We start from the raw sequence: 13877 nt of genomic DNA, 5'->3' as shown, positions 1-13877 counted from the left end.
AGAACCAAATGGAATTTTGAGAACTGAAAAATATAAAAACTAAAATTAAAAACTCAATGAATATTCAAAGACACAATAAATAAATCAAATATGGAATATCCCAAAATGTTAAAGCAGAAAAGAAAAAAAATAGAAGAGCACCAAGAGAATGAATAGAAAAAATGTTAAAGATAGACTTAAAATCAAACATATTAATAGGTACGTTGAATGCAAGTGGGATAAATTTACCAAATAAAACAAAGGGGTTGTCAGAATGGATAAATATGATCCAGCTATGTGTTCTCCACAAGAAACTCATTTTATTTTACTTTATTTTATTTTATTTTATTTATTTATTTTTTGAGATGGAGTTTCGCTCTTGTCACCCAGGCTGGAGTGCAGTGGCACAATTTCAGCTCACTGCAACCTCTACCTCTCAAGTTCAAGGGATTCTCCTGTTTCAGCCTCCTGAGTAGCTGGGATTTCAGGCGCACTCCGCCATGCCCGCCTAAGTTTTGTATTTTTAGTAGAGATGAGGTTTCACCATATTAACCAGGCTGGTCTCGAACTCCTGAGCTCAAGTGATCCTCCCACCTCAACCTCCCAAAGTGCTAGGATTACAGGTGTGAACCACCACCCCTGGCAAGAAACTCACTTTAAACATGATATGGGTAAGTTAAAAATAAAGGTTGGCAAAGTACATACTAAGAAACACTAAACCAAAGAAAGCCAAAGTGACTGTATCAAAGTGGACCTTAGAGTAAAAAATTAGCAGAGATAAATATAGATGTTATGTAACTACAAAAAGGTAAATTCACCATAAAGTCATAATGGTCCTAAATAGGTGTGCACAATATCCAAAGCACATGGAAAATTCACCAAGATAAATCATAAACTGGGTTATAAAATAAACTTTAACAAATGTAATAGTATTGAAATAATACAGAGTATATTCGCTAACCATAATGGAATTGAATAAGAAATCAATAATAAATAACAACAACAACCACCTCCAAATACTTAGAAATTAAACAACATACCTCTAAAAATTCCATAGGTCAAAGGAGAAATCACGAAGTGAATTAGAAAATACCTTGAACTGAGGCCAGGTGTGGTGGCTCACACCTGTAATCCCAGCACTTTGGGAGGCTAAGGCGGGTGGATCACTTGAGGTCAGGAGTTTGAGACCAGCCTGGCCAATATGGTGAAACCCTGTCTTTACCAAAAATTAGCTGGATGTGGTGGCACGTGCCTGTAATCCCAGGTACTCGGGAGGCTGAGGCAGGAGAATCGCTTGAACCAGGGAGGAGGAAGTTGCAGTGAGCCGAGATTGCGCCACTGTACTCCAGACTGGGAGAAAGAACAAGACCCTGTCTCAAAAAAAAAAAAAAAAAAAAAAAAAGGAAAGAAAGCAAGATAGCGAGAAAGAAAGAAAGAAAGAAAGAAAAAATATTTTGAGCTGAATGAATGTGAAAATGCAACATAGCAAAATTTGTGAGATACTGCTAAAGCAGTGTTTATAGGAATTTTAGAGCTCTGAATACTTAAAGATCTCAAATAAATAAACTTCTACCTTCAGAAATTAGAAAAAACAAGCAGAAAGAATGATACATTAAAGATAAAGGCAGAAATCAATGAAAGGTAAGAGCAGAAAAACGATAGTTAAACCAAAATCTAATGATTTGAACAGATAATTGATAAATCACTAGCAAAACTGAAAAAGAAAAAGGAGAAAAGATACAAATTACCAATCAGATATGAAAGAGGATATTTCAGTACAGACTGTACTGATAAAAAAAACAAAAACAAAAACCGTAAGTCAATTTTATGAAACACTCTTAGATTAAAAGGCCAAATCCTCACAAACTACAAACCATGTAAACTCATCTAAGGTAAAGTATACAATCTAACAGAACAATAACTATTGAAGAAATTAAATTCATAGCTTAAAACCTTCTAAAATAAGAAATCTCAAGCCCCAGATGGTTTTTCTGGAGAATTCTACCAAACATTTAAGGAAGAAATAACAGTTTTATATGCTGTCATGCAGAAAACAGAAAAGAAAGGAATACTTCCCAAATTATTTTATTAGGCATGCATTAACCCAATTCCAAAACAGTCAAAAACAAAGAAAGAAAACTGCAGACCAATATCCCTCTTGAACATAGATTTTTAAATCCTTAACTGTTTAAAATCAAATCCAACAATATAAAAAGAATAATATGCAACAACTAAGTGGAGTTCATATCAGAAATATAAGGTGGTTTGTTACTTGAAAATCAATCAGTACAATCCAACATGTTATGAGTCAAAACAAGAAAATCTATATGATTTCATCAACTGATGCAGAAAATTATTTGACAATATCCAACATCAATTCAGCAAATTAGGAATAGATAGGTCTCCTTAACAGAAAGATTTCCTTAATAGATAAACCTCAACAAATGTAATAGAATTGAAATAATATAAGTATGTTGTCTAACTATGGTGGAATTAAAAAAGAAATCAATAATAAATAACAAAAAAAACCCCTCCAAAACAAAAAAATAGATTTCCTCCATCTGATAAGGGCATGTCAAAAACTATGGCTAATAGCATACTTCATATGACTGAATGTTTTCCCTCTAAGATTTTGAAAAAGCAAGAGATACAAAAACTGAAAAAAAGACAATTTTTAGCATAAAAAATAAATGAAGACAGTCATTTTTCTGAGTGAAAAAAGCCTTATACAAAACAGCATTTATTCTATTTATAAATCATAACCATGTTTTAAATCAGGCAAAACTAATTTATAGTGAAAAAAGTCAGAGGAATGGTTGCCTCTGGATGCAGATGAGGATTGAATGGGCAGGAGCAGAGGGAAATTTCTAGGGTATAGTCATGTTTTATGTTTTCATAAAGATTTGGGTGACGCAGGTGTATGCATTTCCTGCATTTTTCAGAACTCATCAAATTGTTTTCTCAAGATTCTGTACCTCATTGTATGTAAAATTTACCTTAAAATGGTAGTGTAAAAAATATTACATTCTAATTAATGATTTGTATGCTGAAGTGTTCAGAAGGTGCTATAAATGGAATGTTTGTGTTCCCCCCAAATTTATGTTGAAAATTTGAAATTCCATACGTTGAAACGTAATCCCCAATGTGATGGTATTTGAAGATGAGGCCTCTGGGTGGTGATTAGGTCATGAGGTTGGAGCCCTCTTGAATGAGATTAGTGCCCCATAAAAGAGAACCCAGAGGGTTCCCTTGCCGATTCCACCATGTAAAGACGCAGTGAGAAGACAGCCATCTGTGAATCAGGAAGCAGACCAAATCTTCTGGCACCTCGATCTTGTACTTTCTAGCCTCAAGAACTGTGAGAAATAAATTTCTGTTGTTTATAAACCACCAGTCTATGAAAATTTGTTATGGTGGCCCAAACAGGCTAAAACCAGTGAAGTCTGCAACTTACTTTGAACTGTGTCTAAGGATACAATCGGCTGATGGATGGATAAAGGAAAGAATAGATAGCTAATAGTGTAATAAATATGATAAAATGTTAACAAAGTAACAAGTAACAGAGAAATTTGTGAAAAATGTCTGGAGATGCAATAGTGATGGTGGAGTTTGTGGGACTAGGTGCTGTTTTAAACTGATGTCTATGGGTTGGTGTCTTAGTATGTTTTGTGCTGCTATAACAAAATACCTGAGACTAGTTGACTTAGAAACAACAATTCTGAACAACAGTTCTGGAGGCTGGGAAGTCCAAGATCAAGGCACTGCCATGTGGCCTGGTGAGGGCCTTCTTGTTGTGTCCCCACTGGTGGAAGATGGAAGGGCAAGAAAGGGAAGAGCACCATGTCCTCACATGGTGCAACTGCAGAAGAGAGAGAAACAACTCCTGCAAGCCCTTTTTTTTGGCAGCATGAATCCATTCATGAGGGCAAACCCCTCACGACCTCTGCACCTCTCATTTGGCCCGCCTTTCAATACTGTTGCATTGAGGATTAAGTTCCCAACACATGAATTTTGGGGGTCACACTGAAACCATAACAGTTGGTGTCTTGGGCCTGGGGCAGGAAGCAGCTTGGGAAGGTTGTGAGAGGAGAAATTAGAAAAGAAACAGTTCCAATTGTACCCTAGTTTCCCTCACCACTGCCTTGGACAGTGACCCACATTTTATATTGGTGTCCTCCAGACAAAAATCAGGGTAGTACAGAGCCTTGAGCTTGTGAAATGCTGAAAGAACAATGGAAAAAAAAAAAGGCTCATTAGACAGAAACTAAGAAAGATTTTATAGCTATATGAATATTAAAAAAAGATTTAAAAGACTTTAGGAAAAACAGCATCATTAGAAAAGGAGAAAGTTACTAAATAACTTACTAGGAAGGGAAAACAACTTTAGACACTTATGTACAATGTCCTTGTAATAAATGAAGACTATGTGATATAACTGTAAAAGAAGTGGAGAAATACATCATTGTGAGGGATTTAAATTACTTTACTTGATTGTTTTATCAAACAGACGAAGAAAAATCTGCAAGGATATAGAAAATAAGAACTTTACAATGAATAATCTTGACCTACTGGACATATATAGAGTTCTGCATTTAACAATGAGAGAATTTACATTTTTAAAGCCCAAATGGAACATTTACAAAAATGAATCTTATACACAAAACCTCAAAATTGTAAAGAATGGGTGTTATACAGACCAAAACTTATGACCTCATGGCAGTGAAGCTAGAAGTACTTCTAATGTGAAGCTAGAACACTTCTAAGTAACTCATAGGTTAAAGAATAAATTATAATAAAAATTGTAAAATAACTGAACGAAAATAAAAATACCACATGTTAAAACTTATAGGATTCAGCTAAAGGAGTTCTTCAAGAGAAATTTATAGCCATAAATACTTATAATAGAAAAGATGCATCAAAATTAATGAATGAAGAAGTTAAAAATAAAATAACCAAAAAGAAAGCAGGAATAAAGATATAATATGATTGAGTGAAATTGATGAAAGAGACAATAAAAATAAGAGTGAAAAATTATGACCTATAGTGAAAGGTGAATTCTTAGGGGAAAAAACCAAGGATTCACTTATATGAGAATTTGTTTCAACCAGACTTGGGAGTAGCATAGGGGTGCAGAAAGCAGCGTATATAAAGGACCCACTTTTCATATAGTAGAGTTGCCAATAGAGTTTCATATAATATGCATGGATTTTGGTACATGCAGGGGTCTTTGTACCAATCCCCCATGTATGCTGAGGGACAACTGTATATAAAATCTCCAGATATCACCCTAAATGGGAAAACTTTATAGTCATCTGGGGAAACAAGACAAGGATATCCAATAAAACCACTTCTATTTAACACAGGATTGAATGTCCTAGTGCTGGAGATCCTAGCCAGGGCAGAAAAAGAAACTGGAGTCTAAGGATTGGAAAGGAAGAAATAAAACACTAGGTGTGTGGTAACTTGTTATGCAGCAACAGAAAACAAATACAAATACAAAATACTTAAGAATAAATCTATAAAAGATGCAAGATATTTATATAAATGAAAGACACATAGGAAAAATTTCAACATTGTATTAAGAGATAGGAGTCCTAAATAAATGGAGAGATATTACATATTCATAAAATGTAAGACATAACTAAGCAATTGTCAGTTCTTTCAAAATTGGTCTATCGATTCAAGGCAATGCTGATAAAAATCTCGTTTTCTTTACGGAACTTGATAACTCTAAATGTTGTAGCAAATTATAAATTCTAAATGACTACTTCTAAACTGTATATTAAAACTTAAGGCCATGTGTGGTGGCTCAATCCTGTATTGCTAGCACTTTGGAAGGCTGAGGCTGGAGGATTGCTTGAGGCTAGGAGTTCAAGACCAGCCTGGGCAACACAGTGAACCCCTGTCTCTACAAAAATAAAGACATAGGAAAAACTTACAAAATTGTATGAAGAGAAATGAGTCCTAAATAACACAGTGAGACCCTGTCTCTACAAAAATACAAATAAATTAGCCAGCCTGGGCACAGAGTAAGACCTCGCCTCTACAAAAAATAAGCCAGATATGATAGAGTGTACCAGTGGTCCCAGCTACTTGGGGCGGTGGGGATATGTGGGGGGTATGGACAGCAGGTGATGGTGGTGGCTGAGGTAGAAGGCTGCAGTTCTAGTTCTTGTATTATCTAGTGTGATATCGGCAATACATGCACTCCTCCTTAACTGAGGCAATTAAGGTGTCACAGACCACTAAACACTATAGTTGTGCCACTGCACTCCAGCACATCTGGATGTGCTGAGGTCATAACAAGGCTTGAGGTGGCACATCTCACACGTGCTTTTGAAAATCTAATCATCGTGCTTACGAGCTACAAAAGAATTGGAGGCAACATTTTAAAAATACTTTTTCAGGCCAGGTGCTGTGGTTCACACCTGTAATCCCAGCACTTTGGAAGGCCCAAGCGGGTGGATCATCTGAGGTCAGGAGTTAGAGACCAGCCTGGCCAACATGGTGAAACCCCGTCTCTACAAAATACAAAAATTAGCCGGGTGTGGTGGTGTACGCCTGTAGGCCCAGCTACTCAGGAGGCTGAGACAGGAATCACTTGAGCTCAGGAGGTGGAGGTTGCAGTGAGCCGAGATCATGCCACTGCACTCCGCCTGGGTGACAGAGTGAGACTCTATTTTAAAATAAAATAAAAGCACCTTTTCAAAGACATGGCTACTGTTCAGATGCTTGTATTTTTAGGGTATGTGTGTGTGTTAAAAAACTTTCCAGTGAATAACGCAAGTATTCATTCGTAACCTCAATGTGTACTGTACAGGGAATTATTCCTGCCAAATTAATTCTGCCTCTAAGCCCCTATTTTGGTAGGTAGGCAGAAAATAGTTGTAACTGGGGCTCCCTCCCCCTGCCTAGGGCCACATACACATTTAGGGTTTGTATAAGCTACCAGGAAGGATGGGGAAAAGTCCCCCTAATCCTCCAGCTAGGATGATCACCTAGGAGATGTCTTTGTCCCAAGCCTGACCAGTCTCTGAATGTCTAGTGGTCCGCAGCTCCTGTGTCACTTTGTTGCACTGTAATTTGTGCCAATATTGGGAGCCTTGGGATACCAGGGCTTATTCTTACCATCTGGGACAAAACGCGGGCAATAAAAGGAATTTTTCTTACACTAAATGTAAAGGAATTCAGGGTGGATTAATTGGCTTTTTAAAGTATATCCTTGGCCAGGCACAGTGGCTCATGCCTGTAATCCCAGCACTTTGGGAGGCCGAGGCGGATGAATCACTCAAGGTCAGGAGATAGAAACCAGCTTGGCCAACATGGCAGAAACCACCATCTCTATTAAAAATACGAAAATTAGCGAGCATGATGGTGCGTGCCTGTAATCCTAGCTACTACTCAGAGGCTGAGGCATGAGAATTGCTTGAACCCAGAAGGCAGAGGTTGCAGTGAGCTGAGATGGTGCCACTACACTCCAGCCGGTGACGTGAAACTCTGTCTCAAAAAAAAAAAAAAAACAAACAACAACAAAAACCAAGAAACAAAAATAATGATATCCTTTCTACTTTTTTGATGTTAAAATGTCTTTTATGAAATAACCATAAGATGTTTAATATGTTTAATTTATTTAGCAAAATAAAGTGTTGGTACCTTTATGTCCATTACAATTTTTGTGTGCGTAGGGGGTGGGGAAGGTTGTCAAAGATAAATAAAACTGGACATTAAAGTGGTGAAAAACAATTTTATTCAGTAATTACTAACAGTAGGGGAAAGAGCAGCGTTCCATTTCAATGTAGAGGTAATTGAGCAGCTTACAGAGAGAATAAGGGAGGCTGAAAGAGCCGGAATGCATGCAAAAAATTTCAAAATCAGTCAGTATAAAAGTGATTAGACCAGCTGTGTCAGCTAGCCGGCGATTATCACTGAAGTCAGGATTCTACCCTCCCACCAAGAATGGGAGACAGTAACCTTCCAGATGATTAAACTTCAAAGGAATGGCTTTCAGGTCCTTAGATACTCCTGAATTGTAGGAGAGAACACATACATGTCAAGGGGACAGAGGAAGGACTCACAATTGTAAGCTCTTTTTTTGTAAATGCTCCAAGAAAGGGGGTCAACGGCCTATGGCCAGGTGGGCAGTGTTGAGTTTTCTCTGGGAGACATTTAACTGAGAGGCCTGGGGAGAGATCTGTAGTCATCCTAGGAACAGACCTTATGCTGCTACAAGCCTCACTACAGTCTGGTGGTCTCTTTTTGCTGAGGTTTTGACAAGGTCATTAAGTAACAAGAATTCTGTGGTTCTCATGATCCATATGTCATTATTAGGTAAAATCCGTTAGGTTTAAAATTAGTGTAATCTCTTTGATACCTACATTGCTCCCTGAGGCAATTAAAGACAAGGTGTCACAGATGTCTAAGCACTTCTAGATTCTACAAACCCACAGCCTCAAAGGAGCACTGCCCCTCAAAGCTCACCCACACACACCTCCCGTTTGTTACCTAGAGAAAAAGACCAAGGCCTGATGACAAATTTTATCATCAAACTTAAGTGGCACATGCCAACAATTAGAAAAGGAGGCTTTTCATCCAGAGAGAACTGCACTGTCCTACACCATCACAAACCAAACACCTTAATGAAAGTTTGAAAGAAATTCTCAGACCTCCAGATACAGGGGACAGGGAAAACAGAAGTGCAAGAAAGAACAGCAACTGTTTACCACAAGGGCCTTTGGATAACTTCAAGAAATCAGCTACCCAAATGAGCTGCAGAAAGGCCTAAATTAACTAAAACAGTTACAATAAAACCGAAGTCCTGAGATTTTAATGTAACTCCAAATGCTAATATAGTTTCTTCAGATCTGTCTTTTGAAAGCTTCCTAGAAACATATTATGGCAAAATGTGGCTGTAAGTACAGGTCTTGTCACTGGCTGTATTCAACTAAAAAAAAAAAAAAAGAAAGAAAAAAACAAAGCGCGACTTTTTTTTTTTTTTTTTTTAAGATGGAGTTTCACTCTTGTTGCTGGAGCGCAATGACTGGACCTTGGCTCACTGCAACCTCCTCCTCCCAGGTTCAAGCGATTCTCTTGCCTCAACCTCCCGATTAGCTGAGATTACAGGCATGCACCACCAAGCCCAGCTAATTTTGTATTTTTAGTGGAGACGGGGTTTCTCCATGTTGGTCAGGCGGGTCTCGAACTCCCGACCTCAGGTCATCCGCCCGCCTCGGTGTCCCAAAGTGCTGGGATTACATGCGTGAGCCACCATGTCCGGCCTTTATTTTCAATGTATATGTTAATATCAAAAACTTTACATTTCTAATTTAATCCACTCATTGCAATTGTTTCTGAATGCATTCCATTTATGCATTAGCAAAATGCATTATTAAGGAAAGACAAATTAAGTCAGATATTTGGATTAATCATTAAGTCTATTGTAGTATAAAGCAAGGAACTTTCCTTCAGGACATTTAATATATTAAATGGGCCAAAACACTGACTTGTCATTTAAAAATGTAAGGTCACGTTCGTAAGTGTAAAAAAAAGGTCATGCATAGCCGTGCGCAGTGGCTCACGGCTGTAACTCCAGCACTTTGGGACACCCAGGCAGGCAGATCACCTGAGGTCAGGAGTTCGAGACCAGCCTGGCCAAAATAGGGAAACCTCATCTCTACTAAAAATACAAAAATTAGCCAGTCGTGGTGGCGCGTGCCTGTAGTCCCAGCTACTACGCAGGCTCAGGCAGGGAAACTGCTTGAACTCAGGAGGCAGAGGTTGCAGTGAGGGGAGAGCGCCACCACCACACTCCAGCCTGGGTGACAGAGCGAGACTCCATCTGCCCCCCCCCCCAAAAAAAAACCATGCCTAATGGTTATTTCTAAAATACTCGCATACATTTTACGTTAACATTACGAAATAAAGTAACGTTTATATAATTATTTCAATAGCTATTCCTATTTCAAGTAATAACGGGTAAATTTAGCACTAAATATAAAAAAAATTGCATGGGCGAGCTGTTTTCCTTAAAACACGATTCTGAGCACTAAACGTTACAAAAACCTGCTACAACTGTGAAGGATAAACCGCATTTCCCTATTATTGCAAGAACAAAGGTTTTAACAAAAAATTTCAAGGACTCTACAGCCGCCTTGTTCTTTGTTATCCCACCCCTGCCCGCCTCGGCTAATGGTTTTGGGGCCCGTTTGCTTGGTGCGTCTGGAACTCCTCAGGCGGCGGGCCTCTGGCAGGAAAAACCGCGGCCCGCACTGGGCCGGGAGCTGAGGCGCTGGTGGCCCTCGTTGGTCCCGTGGGCCGCCTCCCCCTCCTGCAGACACTCGAAGAGCCATCCGGCCACGTCTCTCGCCGCCCGGCCCCGCCACTAGGCTGCCGCCTCCGCCGCCGCACTGAGAAGGGCGAAGACCCGCCCCTGCAGGTGATTGACGGGCAGTCTCCTCCAATGGTCAACGCGCTCGGCCCCGGCGGGCTGGGCAAGGGCCGCGGCTCGCGGAGGAATCTCTCTTGCCCTTTAGTCCCGGGCAAGGTGTTGCGGCCGGCGCCATTTTCTCGAGCCGCCTGTTTCGGGTGCCGCCATGTTGGTGAGGAGAAATCACCGTTACGGCCACTGTCCAAATCCCCGCGTCGCTGCACGCCGCCCGCCCGCTCCCACGCCACAGCCACCGGCGGCGAATAGAGACTAGAGCGGCAGCGCCGGCAGCGCGGGGCCGTTGCCCAGTGTTTGCAGTTAGAGCCCCACCTCTCTGGCGTGGTTGTTAATAGACTGGAAAGTCTGTGTCTGTGTCGCTCACTAGTAACCGTGAGTTTTTACCACTTCGTCACCTGTCGGCGGCGGCCGGGAGCAGGTTCCCGCAGGCGGCGCAGGGGTCTTCCCCGCGCCCCGTCGCCGCCGGCCTCGCAGACCTGCCCTCCAGCCCCGCCCCGTTCTTGACCAAACATGACAGACTCTGAACATGCAGGGCACGACAGGTCGGGAACCCTTCTTGTCTGTCTTTCTGTCGGATGAGAGGAGGGGTCTGGGGCGGCGGGAGCGGGCCGGGGCCGGGCGCCTCCTGCATGACCTAGACGTCTCTGTGTGGCTCCGTCAGTTCCATGACGCGCACCCTTATGTAAACTGCTGGATCGCGGCCGCGGGGGAGGTCGGCCCGGCCGCGCCCGCCTCCCCGAGCCGGGGTCGCTGCTCGCCGGCGCCGGCCCCGCCCCCGGCTGGGCACGTGCGAGCCCCCCGCCCCCGGGCGGGCTCCGTGTGCGCCGGGCGGCTCTCAGCGTCCCGGCTCGGTGCTGCGGTCCTGCCTCTTCCCGTCCAGGGGTCGGTGCTCCCGGCCAGATAGGACCAGCCAGGAATTTTCAGGAACGGGTGTTTTAATATTTGACTACTTCCCGAGAGCCGAGAACACCTCTAAAAAATAAACATGTTTGGTTTTCAGGGAAGTTTTAAGCAGCACCAAAAGGCCATCTGTTGTATACAGTCTTACCCCTTGGAATTTGAGATGGCAAGTTTCAAGTTCAGTATGTTAACACAAAATAGGCTTTGCAGAAACTTAGTGTAGCATAGTTTTACCCTAACGGAAAAACTCCATCGATTATTCAGGCTTGCCCAATTTTCTAGATGGTGTGTATCACTTGAATGTTTAATTGAGATTCTGATTTTTTATTTTTTGCTCTGTGCCTTAAGAGGCACATTCTGGATTCCACTCAAGTTTGGGGACATTTACAAAGTATACTGTAGTATACTTAAATTTTGGTTATTATTCAAATTTTCGTTCGTATATATCTTTAATAATGAGAAAGGGGGGCTTTCATTCATTAAACTTACTGAAACAAAATCCATTGCATCTGATTCTTACTTAGAATATTAATTTGAAAATTTAGAACCTCACAGTTACTACTTTGTGAATAGAAGTAATCAAAAATATACATTTTACTGTAGACTATATACATTGCTGAAGTTTTATCTGTAGTAATGTGATCTGCTTGGTAAAGCATCCTAAACCCGTTTTTAAAACCCAGAAGGAAAAATCACAGACACTGCTGAAATTTGAAATATCTAAATGCCTAGCAATCTTGAGAGGGATAAAAGTGATATTTCAACAACTTCAGTATTGTAATAATAAAAGTGGATTGCCAGACGGCACGTCGATGAAAGGTATAATGTTTTTTAGAAAGTAAAATGCACTCTTAAAAATGATAAGCTTGCACTTGGCATATTTTTAATGATTTTTTTAACGTTATCTTTTTTATTAAAAAGAATGTTCTTAGAATGGGTTGACTAATACCTTGAGAAGTTTCCCACTCTTGAGTATCTATGGACAAACCAATGATGGGGTTTTGCTAATGGAGCGAAAATCCTTTTTTTATATGGAAGAAGGAAATCTGTTTCCCTCTCTTAGTGCACAATGTAACTTCAATATATGGAGTTATGTATTGTACATCATGAAAAAACCATGTCATCAAATTCAAGTATCAAAATAATTTTGCTGGTAAGGAACTGTGATGACAGACCTTTTAAATAGCTTGAAATTTTAAAATACTGATTTAGAGGTTAAAAAGAAAACCTTAAATAATTATTTGTAAGATATGTTAATAGCTTGGTAGTAGGAGCTAAAGATTAGTCTATTTTATTTAAAATTAGGACTAAGAGTATTTTCCAGCGATTTCTGAAGCAAAAAGATTAGCTCCACTTTAACTTAGCCATTGTTAAGTGGCATGTTGGTTCTGAGGTGAAAGAGATGGTTTATTTTTTTTTCACACTTTTTTGTCAACCCACATGAAAAACAAAACAACTACATCAAAAACAAAGTGAACTAGAAGTCAGGAGAAATTCTCCAAGATCAGATCGATGGTTCTAACCTTCCCTGGGGAACTTTTTTTTTTTAAGTATTGCTGCTATTTCTGTTGGTCTGGACCTCCGCCTGGGTTTTAAGAGTTCTAAAAGCTCCCCAGGAAATTGTAATATGTGCCAAATTGAGAACTGCTGTACTTGATCAGTGTTTCCCAATGTTAGTTAATCATCAGAATCACTTTGGGGAGTAAATTTTTGTTCTGCCCAGAACAACTGAATCAGAATCTCTAGAGTATTTTTCATAGGATCCCTGGATAATTCTTAAGAAATTTGGGGAAAAAATAGACTAATCTGCGGGGTCCCAAAATACTGTATCTTGCCATGTTATAGCTATTTTATGCTGTTATAAAAGTGTCTGTGAATTAAGTGGAGAAAAAGATATGAAACTTGGTGTATGGAGCTAGGCTTTGTCTCAAGGATTATTACTATTTTTTATTTTTATTTTTTTTGAGACGGAGTCTCGCTGTGTTGCTCAGGCTAGAGTGCAGTGGGGTGTCTCGGCTCACTGCAAGCTCCGCCTCCCAGGTTCAGGCCATTCTCCTGCCTCAGCCTGCCTAGTAGCTGGGAATATGGGCACCCGCCACCACACCTGGCTAAGTTTTTGTATTTTTAGTAGAGACCGCGTTTCACCATGTTGGGCAGGCTGGTCTTGAACTCCTGACCTCAAATGATCCACCATCCTTGGCCTCCCGAAGTTCTGGGATTACAGGCGTGAGCCACTGCACCCAGTCAAGGATACTCTTTTTATAACATTTTCAAAAATTAAGGCATATTGTGTGTGCAGGAAAAAAAACGAAGCCTATGATTTATATTTACAATTGCTTTGATTTTATACAAATTAAAATATTACTGTTTATGTGAGAATGAGATTCTAAATGTAAATGGAATTCACAGAATGCATAGTTTTTTTCTCCTTTAAAGAATAGAGTCTTGCTATATTCCCAGGCTGGTCTTGAACTCTTGGGCTCCAGCCATCCTCCCATTTCAGTCTCCCAGAGTGTTGGGATTACAGGCGTGAGCCACCATGCCTGGCCTTGTACAT

At 40.3% G+C, this 13877-nt stretch overlaps 1 protein-coding gene and 1 pseudogene across 1 annotated transcript in view; one reads left to right on the top strand and one right to left on the bottom strand.

Moving 5' to 3' along the window:
• Positions 1 to 6258: 6258 nt before the first annotated feature.
• LOC112424961 (small nucleolar RNA U13) lies at positions 6259 to 6355 on the bottom strand (annotated as a pseudogene).
• A 4441-nt stretch (positions 6356 to 10796) lies between these two features.
• Positions 10797 to 13877, top strand: part of LOC105471796 (zinc finger CCCH-type containing 6) — a 56265-nt gene continuing 53184 nt past the window's right edge. Inside the window, exon 1 of the mRNA XM_071077093.1 lies at positions 10797 to 10962. Coding sequence (XP_070933194.1) covers positions 10931 to 10962 — 32 coding nt within the window. The 5' untranslated portion in view covers positions 10797 to 10930. The remainder of the gene's footprint in view (positions 10963 to 13877) is intronic.

The sequence above is a fragment of the Macaca nemestrina genome, chromosome 13, assembly GCF_043159975.1.
Source record: "Macaca nemestrina isolate mMacNem1 chromosome 13, mMacNem.hap1, whole genome shotgun sequence".
In the NCBI taxonomy this organism is placed as follows: Eukaryota; Metazoa; Chordata; class Mammalia; order Primates; family Cercopithecidae; genus Macaca; species Macaca nemestrina.
Note: the sequence above shows the minus strand (reverse complement) of the source record. Positions and strands in the feature narration are given on the sequence as shown.